This window comes from Lissotriton helveticus, chromosome 10 (genome assembly GCF_964261635.1).
Source record: "Lissotriton helveticus chromosome 10, aLisHel1.1, whole genome shotgun sequence".
NCBI classification, from domain to species: domain Eukaryota; kingdom Metazoa; phylum Chordata; class Amphibia; order Caudata; family Salamandridae; genus Lissotriton; species Lissotriton helveticus.
This window is the reverse complement of record NC_136071.1, coordinates 769,537,749-769,560,289: the sequence shown is the minus strand read 5'-3', so window position 1 is coordinate 769,560,289 and position 22,541 is coordinate 769,537,749. Positions and strand designations below refer to the sequence as shown.

At 40.5% G+C, this 22,541-nt stretch overlaps 1 protein-coding gene across 7 annotated transcripts in view; it reads right to left on the bottom strand.

Annotated features, from left to right (window-relative positions):
- PARD3 (par-3 family cell polarity regulator) overlaps positions 1 to 22,541 on the bottom strand; it is a 1,362,300-nt gene that overhangs the window by 642,301 nt on the left and 697,458 nt on the right. For all 7 annotated transcript variants that reach the window (XM_078663327.1, XM_078663329.1, XM_078663332.1 and 4 more), the window contains exons 13-14: positions 11,936 to 12,124; positions 11,230 to 11,397 (exon numbers count right to left, since the gene is read on the bottom strand). In XM_078663327.1, coding sequence (XP_078519453.1) covers positions 11,230 to 11,397; positions 11,936 to 12,124 — 357 coding nt within the window. The remainder of the gene's footprint in view (positions 1 to 11,229; positions 11,398 to 11,935; positions 12,125 to 22,541) is intronic.

Below are 22,541 nucleotides of genomic sequence, written 5' to 3'. Positions count from 1 at the left end.
AGCTAACAGCTCTGTCAATGTTGCCCTCCTTAAGACCACTCTCAGTGGGACAGAACCATACTCCTAGGTATTTGAAGGTGTCATAACACCACTGCAAGCAGTTCCCTATGGGTTCCATGTGCTGTTTAATCGGTCTGGACGCTAGTGGAAATATGCACGACTTGGGCCAATTCACAAGTAGGCCAGATACATCCCCAAAGTCATCAAGTAGATGCATGAGTTCAGGGAGTGCAGACCGCACGTCGCAGAGACAGACTAGGGCATCATCCGCATACAATGAAATCACGTGGTGTATACTGCTTTCTGGGACGCCTCCGTGCAATGCTCATTGACAGAAATAACAATCCAGTGGTTCCATGGCCAATGAAAAGATAAGTGAGGACAGGGCACAGCGCTTCCTTGTGCCCCTCCCAATATTAAAGCAGTCAGCGATCATCTGGACGGGTTTCACCTGCACCAGCCATAGACTGTGCGGGCACAACAGAGGAATTCCAGGCCAAAACCCATATGGGGAGTGTCAAGAGAAGAAAGTCCCAGCTCAAGGTATCAAATGCCTTCTCTGTGTCAAGCAAGACCGCCGCATGTGCAAAGGCCTCTGCTGGAGTATAATGTAGAATGCGGAGAAGCCACAGATGATCAGAAATGTGCTGCAACCCGGTATAAACCTGGATTGATCAGAGTGAACCGAGTGAATCAAACAGAGCAAGCGGTTGGCCAGCATTCTTCCCAGAATCTTGCAATCAAGAATAAGCAGGGAGAGGGCACAATAGGAGCGAACATCCAGTGGATCTGTGTTGGGTTTAGGAAGAACCACAATCAAATCCTCTCGGAGTGAACCCGGAAGGCGACCCAGTGCTTTGGTCTTGTTGAACACACCAAGCATCCTTTGTTTAATCTGAGTGGTAAATGTGGAGTAATATTAAATTGGTAGGCCATCAGTGCCTGGGATCTTATTACAGGCAATCGGAGATATCGCCATCAGGAGTTCATCCAGTTGGAGGGGTTCGTCCAGCTCCTTGCTTTGCAGCTTGTTCAGCAATGGCATCTGCAATTCATAAAAGAATGCCTGTGTCTGTTCAGGAGATGGGGCGGGCGCTCTGTACAGTGCTAGATAGTATTCACCATGGCCATGTTGATGGCCAACTGCGAGGTGAGCAGCTCACCGTCAGCTCACCGGTTTGCGCCAAAAGGGGCACCTTGTCAGTTTCCATGAGTGAGACACACTAGTAGCCTACCCGAACGAACGGCACAGCATGTTGCAGAGCTGTGCGTCTTCTGTAGTCATGTCTGCTCAATACCACCTATGCCTCAATACGCTGCTTACACAGTCACTGAAGTTGGGAAGCCTGGGCCACACGATCGGCAATCCGCACCTACAAAGAGCAAGGTCACGCACAATGTCGGAGAGGTCTTCTAGCAAGCGCTGGAGCATCCTCCAAGTGGCCGCCAGGCAATGCGCCCACACCACCAGCTTGTGTGCGTCAAATCTTTATCGAGCTTATGGAAATAATTACATTTAAACTTTGAGCATGAAGGAGTTAAAAATATAAGCATGGCACAAATCCAAAATGGAACGTTGCAAGGTTATAACCTAATTAAAACTTCTTCTCAACTACGAAAGTGTAGGGTTTCTGCCGAATGCACCAACAACCACCACTACATAACATTCCATTTCAAATTCGGGTTTCTCCTACACATCCAATTATTGATCACTCTAAACAACCGGCATCTAAAAAGATTTGTTGAATCAGTAGCAAAGGTTGTTCCAATTAATGTTTTATTTCGTGTTTTCCTAATGAAGGCCTCTGAACGAAATTACATTTTGGAATGAAAAGTTTCTCAAAAGAAAATGGTTCTTTTTTCTAACTTTCTGCAAAAATGATAATGCACCAATAAAAACAATTAAATATACAATCTCCTATAAGTATTTGAAGCCAAATATACTTTAGATGCTTTTAAGAACCACATAATTCACCGTAATTCTGGTACGTACCAAAAACTTTCAAACAAGTGAAGAAAAAAAGAAAAGTAATGACTTTAGAGAAGTGAAGCATGAATAAGACAGTGAGAGGCAAAGTAAATGATGGTATATTACATAACGTGCCATATGATAAGCACACTTTCTCTGTCCCTCACAACACTAAAGGCACAGTGCATAAAACAGCCAAATGCCATGGATACAAATGTATCCGAGTATTGGACCCAGCTAACGTTTCGGCCCTGAAACATACCCGATGGCTGAATCCAGCAAAAACTGAATTCCTTCTTCTCCAACTGAAATAGAACTGTTAGTGTTTGGGTGTGGCGTCTTAAACTGCTGCATCTTGGGACCTCAGCAAGACTGTCCCCTTTGTAACTCGCTGACAATCTCATGATTCCACCTCAAATCACGAAATTCTGGAAAACTGCCTTGTTCCAAATATTTCTAGTTCAAAAATAATTTAAAAAAACACAGGACCTATAGTGATTCCTTTCCTCACCACTGGTCTACCCCACCCAGCTACATAAAAAATCAAATTACACACCTCATGTGGAGAAACAAGCATTAGAGGCAAATCTTGCTTCCACCTGGACAGCCCAAAATAACAACGAAATGGGTATTCAGGATTCACTTTGCAAACACACTGATTCAATGACACTGAAAATCACTAGAGTAAGATTTTTTTATTATTTTTATTATATATTATTTTAATTATTTTGTCTAGATTGCCATCAAGGTTTCCACCATGGAAGTGAAAACAGACATTTAATATCGCCCTTCAGCGTACAGTATATCGCAGAGCTCCATAAGAGGGTCTGTCTGCACATGTGACGTACAGTAGATCGTTAACCACCACATGCTGTGCTGTTTACGACTTGCACCGCAACATCATTTATTACCACACCAGACATGCTTCATTATGTAATATTTGAAAGAAGGTCCCATTAACCAGTGCTGAGTGCATTAGGGCCATGATTCAGCATGCTTATTTCGGATGCATAATGCAACACAAAGTAATGTAGAACAGAAGGTCAAATTCAAGGCGATGTTCTAGATACTTACGCTGAGTTCCTGACAAAACAGCATTAAATATTAGCTACTTTCCCCAATCGTTAGGATTCAATAAGAGACAGCGCACGTTCTAAAAGCAATTTAATCCTATGAATATTTTAAGGTCCATATCGAATTGTTTTGAAAGTACTCGATTCGTGATCCATGAGATCTCATCTCTATATTTATTACCCCCTTACCTAGGGTTTCACTTCATGCACATTACTATTGATAATGGAAAACATTATTAGATACATCAAAATAGTTACGAAAAGTAATGAAAACAACTGTAATGGACTATTGTGCAGATGTCTTTATTCTGTTTATAAAGGTCCAAGAGGTGACTTTGCAGAGCATGTGTCTGATGATGGGGCCCACGCACTTTCTATTTCACTACAGGTATCTGAGAGCCACGTGTATGGTTAATTTCGATATTAAGAAAGGGAGGATCCATTTTAAACGTGGGCATTGATGATAACGTTGGTGGCATGTTGTCAATGTGATAAAAGCATCTTCTGACCGGAACTTAACATTTGCAAATGATGTAAAGTAGCACTTTTTCTTTTTTTATTGAAGGTGGGGTTGGTGGTGTAGGAGTCAGAGCAGAACCTGTACACAAGGACACTCAATAACAAACAGTAGCAGACATTGTAGGACCAGTGAAACAAGAATTTGGAGACCATAGAAGTAAGTGAAATACTACAAGGGGTATATGACTAGTTCAAGAGCTATATTAGCAAATGGCAAAATAGGTTTGGATGAGTTCATGCCGCATGCATAAATACATACAAAGAATGAATAACTGTACAAAAGAAGAGAAATACATAATCAAATCGAATGTCAGAGGGAGGCATGAATCAGAGCCTGAAAATGTCATTGCATCTGGTGTGAAAACTCCTGTGGAGAGAAATGGGATTAGTCACCAGAATGGACAAAGACTAAAGGGCAGGGTGGGCGAAATCCAAAGAACAAAATAGTATTAAGTGTGATTAAAGAAGACGGCACAACTTAGCTCGCACTTTTTATACAAGCTTTCTTTTGAAGAGAATCGAGACGGCCTTGCTACATGAGGCTGCCATTTAAGGATCTGAGCATTAGACACTCGCTCCTACCTTTCATGTGGTTTTCTGTTTGAGATATTTGATTTAGCTTCCTTTAAAGATTGCAGAGTTATGGAATACTCCTTGTTTGTGTAGTCTATTCCCCCACAGTCCCTTGTGACGTTCTTGGTTGGGTCTAGGGAATGGCGCTGGGTACCAAACACAAACCATAACGTTTAGGATTCTCCTTGCAGATAAGCAATGCATCCATTCAATTAACAACAATGAATGGAAGTTCTCAGTACACGAGTCCACACTTAAAGCAGGGGAAAAAGTTTAAAATTATGGTATTAGTGATGTTAAGATGCTACCTGATAACTTACACATATTCTCTTGGGAAATGCATGTCATTTTTTATCAATACCGTTCAGAAAAAGATTGGTGATCAATGAACATTCTTTGTTCCTTTAGGGAACTTATCACTGAGAATATGTGCACAAATTATACTGGGTAAAGTTATACGCTAATAATCACTGGCAATGCAATGAATTAAAGTGTCTTGTGTCATTGATGGGTTTAGGCATTCAATAAGTCATCAAACCTATCTGCTACTCATACTGGCACTCATGCATTCATCCACTAATTCATTATTGCGTTCATCCTTGGTCACAATCGCAAGAGAAAATACACATACATGTTCCATTCAGCGATAGTCAAATTGGTGATGAGGAGGGATTATTAGCATTAGAAGCACTATAGAGAGAGGGCGAGTGAGAACTCTGATGTGAATTTGCCCTCAAATCCTAGATACTTTAGGGATTGATGTGCACACCTGGTGCGATAGCGGGTTTAAACCCAAATACATCCTAATTACATCCCTATCACAGAACAATATAGATGTTTTTCAGGACACCATAATTAAAGAATTGTAGGCCCTGAGAGGTAAAGTCAGGAAGGATTTTTATAATTTAACTGCATCCCAAAGAACAGACATAACCACATTTGAATCGGACTCCACAACAGTCAACGCCCTCTGACAAGGGGGAATGTAGTTATGATGGATGTGGTTCATATGAACAAGAAATCAGGAGACAGTTGGCAACGTTGAAATGTTAAAAGGTAATTTATCCCAGAAATGTACAGGACTGCAGTCCGTCAATATCAGTAGTCATTGTCTTTTTTTAATAACACTCTATTTGTACTGTTACATCCCACGGCATTAGGTCAAGGAAAGACTAATTATTCATTTTGAGGATGTAACTGGATACTGTTGCATTTATTTTTCTTGTGATTGGTTGAGCCTATGAAACATTGTATTAACTTTATGAGGACTATATGATTTTTGCTGCATATTTTCCTATTTAAATGACTTGTTTTGAAGGTGAATCATGAGTTTCTTCCCTGACTCTTAGACAACAGACCTTTGCCAGCCTGTCTCACACTTAGGATTTAGAATACATTTATCCGAGGTTTAATTCCTTGTCAGACTTCCTGCTTCATTTGAATGAGTTTTATTGTAATTCCCTAAATATAATTTATTATGCATTTTGAATGATTTCATATTTTGCCTTCCGTAATTAACTTTATTTAATAGACCTTCATGGTTTCCAACTTAACCTTGTCTCAAGAAGTCTTATTTAACTGAACATGCTATTTGTTTTGCTGACAATCCAATCATTTTAGGGTCTCATCACCTCTTATGTTCTTGAGGACACCATCTGATTCAGCATAGAAGCTTTACCTTTAGAATATCTGATAAAATAGCGTCAACACCTACTATGGTAATCTGTGAGATGTGTAACAAAATGGGGTCTCCAACCTCTTCTGTAATGAGAGCTACTTCTGATCAGTGAAAATCATTGTGAGCTACTGAAGGCCAGGCCCCTTGTGCAACATTACCAGACACCCCCACACCCAGTTTCTTTGAATTAAACCAATGTCCATTGAGCCGAAGACTAGAGTTTGAACAAAATACTTGGACCATGGGTACTCTTAACAGGGCTGTCATGTGCGTCAGAGAGAGTGTAGTCTTTGGATGTATGAACATGTGAGCATATGAATGGAATATATGTGAATGAGAATCTCTGTTGCATGTACTTGGGGCGCAAAACATATCTTTCACCATATGTGGCACTGTTATATGTATAACATGTTCATACAACCATTTTTTTTTATAGCAAAAAAAGTCTTCTGCAAAAACTTTTCACAATATGGAACATTTTTCTGCACTTTAAATGTGTCCCACCTAAATACGATGGGTATATTTTTGAGTTATAAATATGACACCGTGTCTACCAGCCACATGGAGCAAGATGGCTACTGAGAAAATGAAACTGAATAGTTTTTTTCTCCCATTTCAAAGTGATGTATTTACACACAGTAGGAGTCTTGTACCCAGTGGTCTGTAGACACTGTGCCATTTGTTTAAATAGGAGGAATCTTAAGTGAAGAAATATGCTTCATAAAATGTTACGTTGTAATTGGCTTAGTTGGAAAGTGGAGAAAAACATTTACTAAATGTTTTCCAAAGTTTTTTTATCCACGTTAAATTACTCTCATTTGAAAAAATAACAGTATTTTTCAGTAGTAAATAAGAGACAGTGTCTACTGGCACCTGAGAGCAAGAGGCCTGCTGTTTATAAATGCAACACTTTTAACAGGGATACAATTAAAATGAAGAGTTAACTTAATCATTTAGTTTAACTCTTCATTTTAATTTTATCCAGTTTAAAAGCAGAACCCTAATTTTGTTTCAATATTGAGTTGACAAGGACTTTTAAGATTTAAATACCTCAGTGCTTCTGTTCTGTACCTCTTTGCTCTGTCATTAATCTGACTTTAGCCCTGCTCATCATCAGGTCCTGCTATCTGCAGCAAGAAGATAATAATGTAAAATAAACACAGTCTTCCCTTAACTTTAAAAGGAATATGTGACCATGTACTTATTTTAAAATTAACTCAAGGCTGTGAGTTACTCTGAAGGTGTCTGTGAGCTACTGGTAGCTCACGATCGAGTGGTTGGAGACACCTGACTTAGGGCCTGTAACACAAAGCGATAACACACAAGTGTTAAACTGTCTTTAACAAAGGCTTTTCACAATTAATATGCCAGACCAAATGCCTTTGTCATAATATTTCATAGTAAGACCAGACCTATAGCATTGGGCAAGATGTTTCCAAGTGCCCCATTCAGGCCTATAGCTTGTCACCATAACCAACTCAGGTCTACACAATTTTGAGCGAAAGCTTTTCCACAAGGCAGTCAGAGACCCATGTAAAATTTAGAAAGATATACAAAATCACACTTGGTTAAGCAAAATACTCTCTCGTATGAGGGTCTAGCAAGGATTCTCAGAGAGCAAACCTCATACATCTATGGATTTTCACTTGCTGTAACCTAAATTATTCCCTAGTACTGTAATCTCTGAGATTTCATGTAACAAAATACCTGTCTATAGGAATGTGATTTTCACAGTAAATGTCAGAACAAGTGCCCTTATAATATTTAACAATAAACAGATTAGACTTACTGCCATTATCAATGGTTTGCCACCATACCCAACTCAGTTGTGCGGAATCAACGATAAGCTTTGTCACAAGCCAGAAAGTGGAATACAAGCAACACAAATTTTGCCAAATCTAATTCTTTGGTTAGGGGAACCAACATGTGGGTGGAGTAGAAACTCCTCAGTAGTACTCGGACAGGTCTTTTTTGTTGATCTCATAAGGTCAGGCAACAGTTGCATTGTCAAGGCAGACATTAAAATCGATGTAGATTAGTGCAGCCCAAGGCACCCTATGCTGCTGTCAAACACAAAACTGCATTATGAAGTCTAAAGTTAATGATGACATCCTTACTCCCATCTGTGCTGCTGCCAGAGAAAGACAAACACCATAAGTTATCTACTTATCTAAGTCACTTTAACAGAGCTGGGTATATGGGACTTTGAAAGTTGAAGCTCAAGCATCCATACGGCTGCTAGCTCAGGCAGCTGGATAAATTAATAAAATAATCACAACTATGTGGAGTGGAAGCACGTTTTTGTGGAAGTACACAACCTCTACCCAATCAAAACGTGTACTCCTGGATACCAAAATATGGTAATAGCAAAACACCCTTTAGGTAGTACTATATAAAGCTCTTTTTTAGGTTTATCACATTATATTTGGTAACAGCTGAGCCGTCAAGCTAGACCTAAAAGCTATGTTGGGTGGATGACATTTTCACTTCTATTGATGTTTCTTTAACTATTGCGTTTCTGAACACGAACATTCTGACCCTCTTTAAGCTTTTATTGCCAAAACATTTCCAAGAACAGTTTTTTTGAGTTCCCACAATAGTCAAAGAAAATCAAAAGAAAACAATGACAGGTCAAGATGGTGAATCCTTAGGGCAGTAGGCAAGCAATGCTTTCAATATTTACATCAGTGGTGAAGGTAGACCTCACTTGCAACATAGGGACAAGTCTAAGACTAGGGTATCTGCAGTTAACTCAAAAAGGTTGAGAAAATCTGAAAAACAAAATTAGGAAGCTGTCCAGGTTTTACATTCTGCACAATAGTGAGGTGTAACAGAATGTACCAATTTCAGATGGTAGCCTTGCAACACTCCAAGTGTTCTGATTAAAGCAGCAAAAGTATTTTCTTTTATCTGGTGTGATTAGAACTTTCTGTGAAAATGTAGTCATTGGGGGCAGCAAAAATTGCTGATACTAAGGGTACTAATGGAGGAACTACAATTGCCAACACAGCATCACAATGACTAGTTAATACTGTGCCAGAAACGCAATGTATGCTTGGGAGTTACCATTTGAGTAGGGTAAGTAACTGGACCAAATTACTGGCCTAATTATATTTTGGCTTATCACTGTGTTCCTCATGGGTCACATGAAATTGCAGCCTGTACACACACCGCCAAAGATTTCTGCACTCCAGGCTTATAGATTGAACCTCTCGTAGAATTTTAAGAAGATCTTGTGCTAAATATACAAAACTGATTTAGGAAAGTATGGACACCACAGCAATACTACTCTATTTTAGTAACTCAGGCCTGCCATTCTACTTTCGAAGCATTTAAGGACTTAACCCAGTGCAAGGTTCTGAAGACATCAAGGGAATCCTAGTACAGGCTGCCAGCATGGTAGCCAGCTTGATGGTGCGGCAAGCCGGTACCCGGACCTGGCATAAGTTTGTCTGGGCTGGGGGAGGATGGATCAAGTGGTCTGCTTACTTGCTGCTGCTTTGTACCAAAACACTATAACTCCAAAATAATGTGGCTCTTGCCAACTCCTTTATAGAGAAAACTATCTTCTTAAAAGAACCACAAATGTCAAATTGGTTAATTTGTGGACAGAGATTCTAATATCAGCAGAAGTTTCATGGATTACAACAACAAAAAGCTCCATACGAGAGCAAGATTCCAAATACCCCAAAAAACACATGAAAGCAGGACAGAGAGAAAGCTGTCAAGTAGCCAGACAATCCCACTACACTAGGAGAAATGTCTTAAAACGAAATTTTGAAGAACAAGTGGGGCCTGCTCCTTGAGCAGGGATCAAGCACACGTCATGTCTCCAAGAATTGAGGGGAGAGAAAGGGCAGCCGAGGAAGAGGCTAGTCAGAGGTGGGAGACATAATGAAACTAGGTTACTCTATCACTCTGTTCATCTGTCCCCTTACCACTGATCCGTATCTCACACCTATGAAGGGAAAAAAAAGGGGGTGGAGGATGCACATATATTCAGAAAATAATAAGTATACTTTAATATGGCATGTTGTCTTCTTATGCAAAGTTTAATGTTTCCGTATACGTCTTCCCACTGATATTTACTACCAATCAATAAAACTCTAGACTATAAACTCAATGCATCCGCTAGTTTCTTGTTATGCCTCTAGCTTTGTTCGGCATAGAACTGGCACTTCAGTCACCTAGATGTCAAGTGGGCTCTGAAGTTGCTTCCATTCTTTGGGCACTGTACTGCCTGGCTAACACAAACTTTAGTAAACTAGGGCTTGATAATGCCCCACACAGGCGTCCACCAACTCGAGGTCAATAAAATAGTACCACTGAGTTAAGTAACAAGCATATATTATACAAAGTAACAAAACCTCTTGAATTGAATTTTCCTTTAATAAAGACAGGTTACTTTATTTGCATGTGTTAAAGGAGTACAAACCGTCACCTGTCTGTCATTGAAAGTTACCAAAAACCCCAGAGGTGTATTGACTGTACAAATGAAACAATACCAAATCTAGTTTGTAAAGGAAAAGAGCAACATAAAATGATGACAACTGGTCAGCCACAACTAAACCAAAAATACATATGTGGATTATAAAAATGGCGAATATGAATTACCACCCAGCTTCATAATTAAAATCCCCGATTATTTTAGTTTCACAGATGTAGACCTTGGCCTCAAATTGGCAATAAAGGAAAAGTGTACAGGGATACTTTTTTTGGCTCGGAGTGCATTACAATAGACTTCCAAATGCCTACATCAATATTTTCGAGACCATAATGTGCTTGAGCGACTGATGGATTACGCTTTCATTGCAAATCAATGATACTCGTTGTGAAGGCTACAATTACAGCAAGTGAAAGCTTACTCCCACCATCCACCCTTCGTCTTCAAAGCAAACTTTAATATAACTTACCCTTCCGGACATTTTTAGTTGCTATAGCTGACCCGATGAAAGAAAGGTCCCAGACGCACCTCGGACTAGACACACATTTACTAACAGATTAGGCTAGTAAAAACCAGACAAAACGAACTAGCTGTCGAAATTGTATACAAATGGTTGGTTTTGCAACAATGTATTTTCAAATTGGCAGCACCGCCTCCCATTGCCATGCTAGAGTGAAATACCTGACGTAACTAAACATAAGGAGCACCGGTCAGTGCAGAGCTGTTGTCCGAAGACCCCCTTACGCGTATACAAGTTTGCCAGAAGTAAAACACCACACAGTGGAAATAATTACTCCGAAGCAAGAATGACGTGTTTAAGAATTTTTCCAGAGCTCAAGAAATTAAAACATTAGAACAGTTTAACAGCGGAATTCAATTATTTTCCTCTTCCTCTGTTGCAGCAATCTCATACGCTTTGTGCTCTTCCAGCACGCTAGGATTTGATGTTTGCATAAATAACACATTTAATTACCTCCCTCCGTTTTAGTCTTCTTGCCACTATGAGTTGGATCATGCCCAGCTTGTTTCCTTCCGTTGACATAGACCTTCGCAGGGTTTCCATTGCCTCTTGGTTGGTCTTTCCCAATAGGGATTCGCTGTTTACTGCTACGAGCTGATCATTCACTCGAAGCCGTCCATCCTGGAGAAGAATTCAATATTGAGCAACAAGTAGGAAGGTATTGGTTAGAACTTAGATTTTATGCGTATGCCTGAACTTGTATAACTCTTTAAAAGTGCCATGCTCTCAAAGACGCAGTTAGGATATCATAGCTACTTCAAAGCTTTTGTGAGCAAATACACGTTCTGCAACTTTGCAGCTATATGGAGTAGGACCACACTGATGAATCGCAACTATGGGTTGAGAGTAGTAATGCCTCTCTAAACCCAAAGACACAACTGAATGGCATGCTATATTACTTTTTCTTAAATATATGTTTAAACTTGAGAACACATCTGGAAAACTTCCTTCTAAAGCACCTTGATTGAGGCTTCTTCCAAGATTTAAATACAACACACTTCCACATAAATGCCACTGTATATATATCTACAATATTCTACAATGATGGACAGACAACAGCTAATTATTCAATCTGCAATGTTTGGCTGCTCAGACTATATAAATCAATGAAATCTCTGTATCTGAACAAGAAATGTATTCAGACAACCTGCCCACTTGCCTTTGAAGCCGCTCCTCCATTGATAATGGACTTCACGAATATTCCCAAATCGGCATGGTTTTCTTTTGACCGGTTTCCTTTTACACTAACACCAAGTCCAGCTGATCCAGAATCGTTGAGGGGAATATCAAATGTCAGGAATTCTCTGGTGCCATCAGGAGTGAGGACAAGTTCTTCTTCCTCAGATTTCTGTATGCATAAAAGTAAATGCTGTTTACGCTCTCTTTAAATATTTACTGCTGAATGGTATGTTCACCATGAAATAGTTATTAAAACAATGTCAAAGCCAACAGGTTTGGATTGCGCTATGAGTCCTAACTAAAACATTTTAAAAAAATCTGTTTTTAAGAAAAAAATGTTTTATTTCTCTAACAATAGACAAATGATGAAGAATTTAGTGTACTTTTAAAACGTAAAATAATCCCTCACACTTTACAGTGCAAGCACTCCATATATGGCAAAATGATACATCAAACTGTCAATAGCACGAGTTCAGACAGAAGGCTCCCCTGGGCTGAACCAAAGCCCCCTGTGTGTATATTTTAAAGAATTGGTAACAAACATTTAATAACAGATGCACTCTCAAGCCAGACCTGAAAACATTCTAATTTAATAATGGTGTTCTGTTGATTAATACATCTAAAGTGCAGGTACACCAAAAGGTTTCATGACACGGAAAAACAGCAATAAGCATGGAAAAACAATAGTCCAGAAATTTAGAAATACATTCTTTAGGGCTCTGAAGCTCGCTGGGTACAACTACCCACTGTGTCCAATATGTTCAGTTTACAATGGTCACAGTCACAGGCTGTGCTCAGCAGGCTCTCGAGAACAAATTCTGGGTGTGCTCAAAGATCACTCGAACGAGAGGGGGAAAGACCATGGTACATATCCAAGAGCCTCTTCCTTTTTTGAGTCAATCCTTTCTTGCAGTCTGTGTGGGCAGAGAGACCAGGGGCGGGGCTTGGCCATGATTATGCACTACTACCTGCTCGTGTACACTGGGCACAGGCAAAAGTTATGCTCCGAGATATAAGAACACAGGAACGAGGCACACGGTGCAAATGGAGTCCACAAGCAGTGTACAAAGTCAACTAGGCATGACTGCGGACATGCTCTGCGACTTCTAGCCACTAGGGGAGGAGATGGAAAACGCAGCTGCAAGACTTGTCCAGCGTCTACTGATGGAAGAGATCATAGTAAAATACAGGCACTTGGCAAATCTCGTCCTGAGATTTTAAGGATTTCTACTAAGATAAGTCACTTAATAAAATTAAAGTCTAATACTCTTAACAACTTAAGAATGTCATGGCTATGTTTCAAAGTGTTAAATAAACTGAAATCCACAAGTTATGATGAGCTACGTAGTCAAATTTCTCCCATGCATGGTTCATGACCTCATAAGTTATGTCACAGGTGACAACATGAATGGTACTAATGACATGATCACTGCAGTGGCGCACGCTATGTATGCAAATACAATTTACTGTGCAGAGCAAGAGACCTTTATCATCAAACTTTATTATTAAAATGTTGCCCTGTAGGGTGCGTGTTGGTAACAGAGTACCTAATGGAAAATATGCCCGCTTCGGTCTAGACAAAAAGGGGCGTTTGAAGCTAGAACAGTTCCAAAGAAACAACCAAAACAAGCAGGCAGCCTCCAGAAGTATTTCTTAACCAGTGTAAAAAGAGGAAACAGTGTTGCCATCTGAGATGACCAGTGGTCTTCAAACTGTGGAGTGCGTCAATTTGAGATCCATGGGACTATGTGAAGGTGGGTGCCATGACTAGAAGAGCGCACAAAACCCATATGAAAAAAACTTGTAGCTTACTGGCTTTGTATTTTTTTTTTGTACATGGCTTGGCAATAATCATATATCGCTGCTAAAAAAATATTTAAAAGCAGTTAAACACCCTCAACACAATTATGGTGGTAGGTTTACAGCATCATTGTGTGGGTAAAGCTATCCTCTGGCTTTTTATTATGGGCAGTTTTGCTTTTTCTGAGGAAATGTTTCTTCTGCTTTTAAGAAACTGCTCTCAAGCCGAGTCATAGTATGGGGCTTGAGGGAAGGAGAGACACAATCAAATTGCTGGAAGGTAGCTAAAATAAAGGAATACTAAGTTTAATGAGTGGAACACAGGGAAGCCTAAGGGGCTAAACAATATATTGGCTAGATCATATCTGCCACAACACACTGTTGTATCCTCGTGTTGTCTTCTCGCGCTCGCCGCATGCACTGGAACCTGGAATCCAACGTGTTGGCATTCCATGTATGTCTGTGCAGCGGTTGGCGTGGGCTCTTATTCTTTCTAACTCGACTTATGAAATAAACCCACTATATTCATTCAACAACGTATTGTCTTCACCTTCCTTACCTGATTACTTCACTGGCGACGTCGGGGAAGCGAACTCACGTAATTTTAGGAGCCTACAGCCCCGGGACCTCCGGACAAGATTACCGTTGCTGAAGTTGTGTGCGCAATCTTCACCACGCACTTCGCCGAAGCTTTGTTATCCTGTGATCCAAATCATCCCGAAAATCCCGCTCTTTCTGCTAAAGCGGTGAGACTTTAATACTTTTACTTCGTTTTTCTTCCATTTCTCTGCCATTTGAACCAACGCATGCGCATCATCACGCGCTAAGAACACTACATCTCGAACAAACCAGTGCATGCGCATAAGCTCGCGCTCCACGCTCTGTTTTACATCACAAGGGCAGCGTCAGCACAAGCAAACTTCAAGTTCTACGTTCAGATTACATCACAAAGGCAGAATCAGCACAAATAAACTTTATTCTTACAGATCTCGCGCCTCTGTGACATCACAAAACTTATCTTCTAATAAATCTCTTACTCTGCTCAATAAAGAACTACAATTACCTCACAATAGTTCTTATATTAAAAAAAAAATTGATTCCAATTCAAACTATTTTTCAAGGTTATTTATGACATCATATTATCTCTGAAAATATTTCTGTGTTACTTACAATGGAGAATTTTAATGCTACACCACCTTTTCTAGCAAGTCCAGGTGAATCTCCATTGGAATGGAAACAGTGGCGCGAAGGTTTTGAAGCTTACCTTGAAGCCATAGGTGGAAAAAATTACACTTCTTACTTAGACAACGGTCTTACCCTTACCAAGGAAAAGTGTAAATTTGGCAAAGATTCCGTAGATTACCTAGGCCATTCCATCAGCAAAGAGGGTATTTCTCCCAAATTGAGTTTAGTTAAGGCTATTGAGAATGCTCCCGAACCAGTCAACAAAGATCAGCTCAGATCCTTTCTCGGTTTAGCCGAATATTACGCAAAGTTCATTCCTTCCTTTTCTGATAAAACTTCTCACTTACGGAAGTTGATGAAAAAACAACAACAATTCATTTGGGATGACAATTGCAAAAATCAATTTAATTTTGTAAAGAAATGCATTATTTCTGCTCCTGCCTTATCCCCGTTTGACACCAATTGTAAATCATTTATTGTCACTGATGCAAGCAATGTTGGCGTTGGTGCGGTGCTGATGCAGAAACAAAATAGTGGTTTTGTTACTATTGCTTTTGCATCGAGACCGTTACGTGGCGCAGAAACAAAATATTCCACTTTGGAAAAAGAAACCTTGGCTTGTTGGTGGGGAATTGAGTATTTTCGCAGATATGTATATGGTACAGATTTTATTGTTCGCTCTGATCATCGTCCTCTTGTGGATCTCTTCACAACTAAAGGTTGTGGTAAAGCCACTTCTAGGATTGCAAGATGGCAATATAAATTGCAAGATTTTCATTTCTCAGTTGAATACATTCCAGGAGCGAAAAATGTTCTAGCTGATTTCCTTTCCAGGTTACCTATAGAAGATAATAATCATGTTGCTCCTGATGATGATCCTGATAAAGTTGTGTCAATCTGTGAGGTGTCCAATGGTTGCATCCGTGAAGATGATTGGGTATTGGCTTGTGGTGAGGATCGTGATTACTTGGATGTCTTGTCTTTTGTTAAAAATGGTTGGCCTTCCAAGAACAGTCTATCTTCTAGTATTTTGCCTTACTTCCATGTAGCTCAAGAACTATCCATCCAAGGTGAAACTTTATTGAGGGGTTTGCTTTTAGTTGTACCACACGGTTTAAGAGACACCATTCTAGACATGGCACATGTGGGTCACCCGGGCATGTCCAGTATGAAAAGGAGAATAAGGAGTGAATTTTGGTGGCCGGGTGTCGACAGATTGATTGAGAAAAAAGTAAGATCTTGTATTGAATGTTGTGTGAGTGATAAATCACAGAAACCTATAAAATATCAACATGATTCTGTCTCGAGACCTTCTAAGCCCTGGGAATGCGTTTCGATAGACATTGCTGGTCCGATGGGTTTAGGTCGTAGTCCAGTTTATGCCATTATATTGATAGACCAGTTCTCCAGTTGGCCTGAGGTGAAAATCGTTCCCCATGTATCTTCTAGGGTAGTTATCGACTTTTTAAATTCAATTTTTGAAAAAGAAGGCTTCCCTACTTCCATCCTATCTGATAATGGCACACAGTTCACCTCTACGGAGATGAAATCCTTTTGTTGCAACCATGGTATTTTGCACAAACGTTCTTCAGTGTATTATCCTCAAGGTAACGGCATGGTAGAAAGGTGGATCAGGGTGCTCAAAGAAGGTTTACAACTTGCAGTGTGCAACGGTGAGAATTGTTACGATGCTGTTGGAAAACTCTTGTGGAGTTATAGGAACACTCCAAAGTCAGATGGTGATTTGTCTCCTTTTGAAAAAATGCAGGGGAGAAAGGGTGTATGTAATATGAGCCAGCCCTGGATGAGAAATCTGCTTGATGGTAAATACAGGAAACGTAATTCTCCTGTGGTTTGTGCTACTACCAACAATCCGTGCAAAGTTGGAGATTGGGTACGTGTGAGAAAGTCCGGTTTTATTAGATCTGGTGTGTCACACTTCTCCAACCCCTTGCTTGTTGTTAGAGTGGGTAGACAAGTTGTGGAATTGTCAGACGGAAATGTTTGGAGCCTCTCCAAGGTTGTTAAAGTTCCATCTCTGTGTATGAGGATGTCACCTTCAAGTGGTTCTTCCTCCCCTAACCTGTCAGGAAAACCCCTTTCTCCCAATTCCTGTCACTTACCTACAACCTCTCATCCGCACCTGCCTGTTCCCAATCTTTCTCGCAAAGTATGTAGTCCCCGTTTAAGGAAACCCCCCACTTGGCAGAAAGACTACAATGTTGGAAATTAAGTTCATTATATCAGACTGTTAAGTTACTATTATTCATTGTATTATTTGTTTGCATCTTTTATGTTATTATACTTTCTTTTTTTTTCTTTTCTAGAAAGGAGGATGTGTTGTATCCTCGTGTTGTCTTCTCGCGCTCGCCGCATGCACTGGAACCTGGAATCCAACGTGTTGGCATTCCATGTATGTCTGTGCAGCGGTTGGCGTGGGCTCTTATTCTTTCTAACTCGACTTATGAAATAAACCCACTATATTCATTCAACAACGTATTGTCTTCACCTTCCTTACCTGATTACTTCACACACCTAACCTTTCAGATGTGGCAGCTGGTGGACACTTACCACAGAGGGGGCAGAAGTCAAGTGGAGCAACTATAAAAATCTCACCTTAACCACATCAAAACTCAAAGCTAATGGCAAGAGCAAATATGCCTTATTTTTTTGTGAATTACCTTTGTACCGTGTTTCTGTAGTACACCGTCTAGTTTAAACACTCTTGTTGGCAGTTGTGCTACACCTGACTTGTAAGTTCTCCACTAGCACAGTGTGATGTGAAAACCTGCACATGCATTCCTTAAGAATAAAATAAATATGGTATTTCTAAAAATACACAAAAGTTTACAAATTTGCCATGCAGGGCACCACACCAAAATGTCTATGTCTGGTATGCTAATTCAGCTCAGCATGGCCATAAAAGCTATACTGCAACCATTCGATTAAAAGGAGCTGAACGAATAAATCTTATTTTCCTTAATTTGTTCTACAAATAAAACTAGACAAGCCAATCTAACACTTGCACATTGTATATTTCGAGAGATTTAAAAAATAATGCTAGGCAGTACAAATAATAGACCTAATATAAGATAATTTAACTGCTGATAGGCTGTCTCAGATAAAACAAAATAAAGAATAATTACATAAACACAGAAGAAGCGAATGCAAACCTCTAACTTTAATGGCAGAAAATGAAAACCATAATATCAAGGAAAGGCAGGCACATTATATACAGCTTAGAAAGACAACTGCTCGCTGAGTTGACTTTGTGGTCAAGTAAGAGAGGGGGTAGGTAGAAACAGGGGTGATGAGACTTGTTAGAAATGGGGTCTCTAGTTGGTAGTGGTTTGCACCCTGTCCAAGTAGGGACCCTCATTCTAGCCAGGGTCAGGGAGTCACACAGCTAAGACAACCCCTGCACATGCCCTTGGTAGCTTGGCACGAAAGGTCAGGCTTATCTCAGCGACAAAGTGTAAAGAATTTGTACATACACACAGTAACACAATGAAACCCCTCCACACCATTTAGAATAAATAGCCAATATTTATCTGATTAAAACAAGACCAAAACGACAAAAATCCAACATACACAAATTGAGATATCCCTTTAAAAAAAGATTACTGCAAAAATATAGTTCCTAGAAAACCATAGCTCCATACCGGGTGATCTAAACGTTGTGACAGGTACTAATCCAATAGTTTGGTGCTGACCGTGAGAAGCACAGGCGGGCTACGGAGTCACACTGATCCACAGTAACAGTACCTTGAAAACTATTCAAACATGTTAGCAAGATGCAGGTGAAGTCTTTGATGGCCCTGAGACTTCTTAACAGAAGGTAAACACGCACAAGCATTTGAAAAACCTTGGAAGCAGGATTCAGAAAGCAAAGACCAGTCCTTTCACTCACATGACAGAAGCAGCATGCCATCCCAGCAAAGCACCCAGCAAAGTGGCAGTATCTCCTGACAGCAATCTAGCTCTTCTTCCTGGCAGAATGTCCTCAGTCCTGAAGTGTTCAGATTTTGGGGTGTCAGGGGTACAATACTTGAACCCCTTTTTGCCTCTGAAGTAGGTAAATGTCAAAGGAAAGTCTTTGTAGAGCACAAGACCCTGCCTTTTCCTTGACGTGGCTCCGAACACACTACAGGGGGGAAGAGATTCCTTTGTGTGAGGACAGGCACAGCCCTATTTAGGTGTCAGTGACAACTCCTCCCACCACTCTAACTCAGGAAGGCTCATCAGACTTGTGATAGACCATCCGGATATGCACAGCACACCTCCGCAACCTTTGTGTGATGTCTAGAGTGAATGCATAAGCACCCAACTATCAGCCAGGCCAGACATGGATTTTACAGACAAGCAGAGGCATGGAATGGCTAAGCAAGAAAATGGCCACTTTCTAAAAGCAACTTACAGGCCTCGACAAACACAATGGGTCTAGCTTAATGTTGAGTCCTGACTCAAACATTAAAATGACTGCTGTATGAAAAACAAAACAAAGAATATTTTGTTTACTTGCATCTGTAAGATCAATAAGTTGTCTGATAAGTCAGTGTACAATTGAGATGTAACATAGTCCATCATCCATTCCATAGTAGGCGGAATGATACACCCAACAGTCAATACCATGAGATGAGAAAGAAATATTCCTCTGGATGAAGCCAAAGTCCACTCTTGCTAACAATAAGGCAAGCAGATCAAATAGATGCACTGTCAAGCCAGACCTAAAAAGGAGTTCATCCCTAAACTATTTTGTGATTTATTTCATCTCTATTGGAGAGGGGGCACCTCGGAACGTGCCTGTTGTGAGGCATTTTTATGTTACCGATTTTGTAGCTGTTTTTGACTTGTTACATAGACCACTAGCATCATAGGATGTTGCATTCTCTGAGGTCGGTATATTCTCAAAAATTAAGGACTACAGCAAGGAAGATGGATAAAGTTGTAATGCCTCAAGTCCAAGTCTGCCTTGTGAAAGATCTACAACTGAGCCATGTTATTTAACACCTCTCTTAACACCAGTCTGGAGGTTGGGGTGGGGGAGGGGATCTGTGTAGGAAATAATGGGTGGAGCCTTAAAATATTATGTTTAACCCCTCCCCGGTGAAAAATCAGCACTTCCTACATTAAGCAAATCCATTTTTCTGCGTTCAGGGTGGATTCACCCTCAAATAGTAAAGACTGTGACAGAGTATTTGTTGACTGAGTAATGAGAATTACTATAAAGTTATTTGGTCTTGGCGATACAATAAAAAACCTGATTAGACAGGGTTTGATATACACAGTATAAAAGTGCTGCAGTGTGACAGTGGTCAAGAGGCAGGTTTTTGTTCTGTTTCCACCATAAAGAGCTTTTTTTGGCTGAAAACAAGGACTGAAAACGGCGTTAGGCAACTTTAACAAACAAAAGAGCATCCTTATGAAGCCTCAGGTAAAGCGGAAGACGGCTGATGAAGGAGTTTGACGGTGTGAAGGTAGCTCTGGTACAGCCAAAGAAGAGCGGCAGGCTTACTGTAACAAACTTTCTTTCAGAGGTAGATTTAGCCTCCGAGCACTATGCATAGTCTACATTTGTGCAGCCAATGCAAGTGGAAGAACTCAACTGTTATAAAAATCAATCCGCTTTAGAGCAAAAAAGAACCAGAGCCTCAAAGATGGAGATGGAAAGAAAAAGTTGCAAAATACGAAGAAGGTTTACCCAGAACCGCGGCTTGTTAATATTATTACATTGTTGCAAACTTTACTTCTGAAGGTTTCTGAGCCACGCTTAGTTTTTCTGCCTCCCAAACACAACTAATTGTCAGGTGTTCCAGAAGCGATGTGCACGAAGCTCTCATTCAAATGACACCTTTTAGTAAGTATACTATTTCAGTTCAAAATTTCGCATTTCACAGGCACAAGAATAAATATAATCGCCACCTTTTAAGGTATTAAACTTGCTAATAGCCAATTAAGCTACTTCTGCTCAATAGCAAATGCATTTTAATAAAAATCACCTGCTGAGGTCTTTGAAACGGACTTACTGCAGCGTGCTTTTGAGAAAACAGTATGTTTCTGCAGCTCGCCCAAAACATATGAAGGCAGACACGAAGACATGGTTGCCCCTGCTAGAAGAATGCTACTGTTGGCAATCTGATCACCCCTTTGTGGCCTTACAGGCACGATTGTGGCAGAAAAATCAGGACTTCAGGACAAGACAGAGACAACCAAGCAGACCAAAACTGCAAAATCTCAAGTCATGTTGAACTATCATTTGTAATCGAAGACGTTTAGTAAGGGCATGGGCAAGATGTACAAATTAGTTGATGAAATGCCCCATAACATCTTTCCAGAATAAAACATCATAAAGGCATTTAAGTAACCTTATGAACTGTCAGTGTTGCCATTTGTAATTCTCCAGTCCATTTAATATTCTTTAATCCTGCAAAAATATTTTTCTTACATCATACAAAGTGTTCCCTTGCAAATGACACATAGCTGCCACCCACAAATTTAAATCTGGCGGTCTGCGCAGGGCTTGCAAAGGTCTTGGAGATGCTTCCAGTGGATTTCCAATGGGCACCTGGCAGCCCTCGTCACCTTTGGCAGCCTTCATTTCTATCCTCATTTCTGCGGAGTGGTTGGCGTGCTTCTACTAATTCTATGCAAGCCTCCTGAAGGAACGCTGCGTCCATTCGAAGACCTCCTGATCAACATTGTGAGTGTCTAAGTTATGGTACTGGATTTTTGAGAAGGATCAATTTCAAGGTTTTTGGCGGAAAGTCATGTTGTTAAAAATACACCAGTAACTTATACATAAATGAAGGAAAAAACCTACAACAACAGCCAGTGGTCAGTCCAAGGAAAAACATGTGCACCATTCCAAAATGGAGAATTCTTTGTCAACTCAAGTTACAAACCCAAACCAGGACGGGATGTTTGCACACTCAGTTTATGCTGGAGGTGTAGCTATGAAAGCACTATTTAACGAACAGGAAATTGGAATACAGTGTGAGATAATGCTCACAAGATTCATCTGTCAAAATCGGTGCCACGTCACCCTGCATCCATTATTTCTTGCTTTTTCTTTCTGCTTAAGTTGAACTTTTCTTATATTGGAATGTTTTTAAGCTACTGTATTTTTCCTCTATCACTGCTTACTTCCTTGGAAGGTTTTTCATCTACACTGGGCACCTGTTACTGAGTTACCCCGTACTTTTTAGGTCTCGCTGAGCCAATGTGCTTGCTCATTGGTCCGGCGAGACTTATGTAGGGGCTCCAGGAAAGCCTGCCAGAGGGCTTTGGAATGCGGATTATGGCCAGTGCATGTGCGCCGGGCGCGAGCTCACCATTTGCTCCCCCGCCCCCTCATCAAACTTGAAAGGAAGCCGCTAGCACACCACCATTTGTCTGAGCCTCAGCATCCGACTTCAAAGGAAGCCGCTTGCCCGCTGCCCCAAGCCCCCCCCATCAGACTTCAAAGGAATGCGCTCCCGAACTTGCTGGCCACGCTCTCGTGAGCCTTTATTTACTTGTTTTCATGGTCCGTTCTTCATCCAGCTCTCTCTCTCCTTACCTCTGTTTCTTCCCCTCTCTCTCGCTTTCAACCTTGTTGTTTC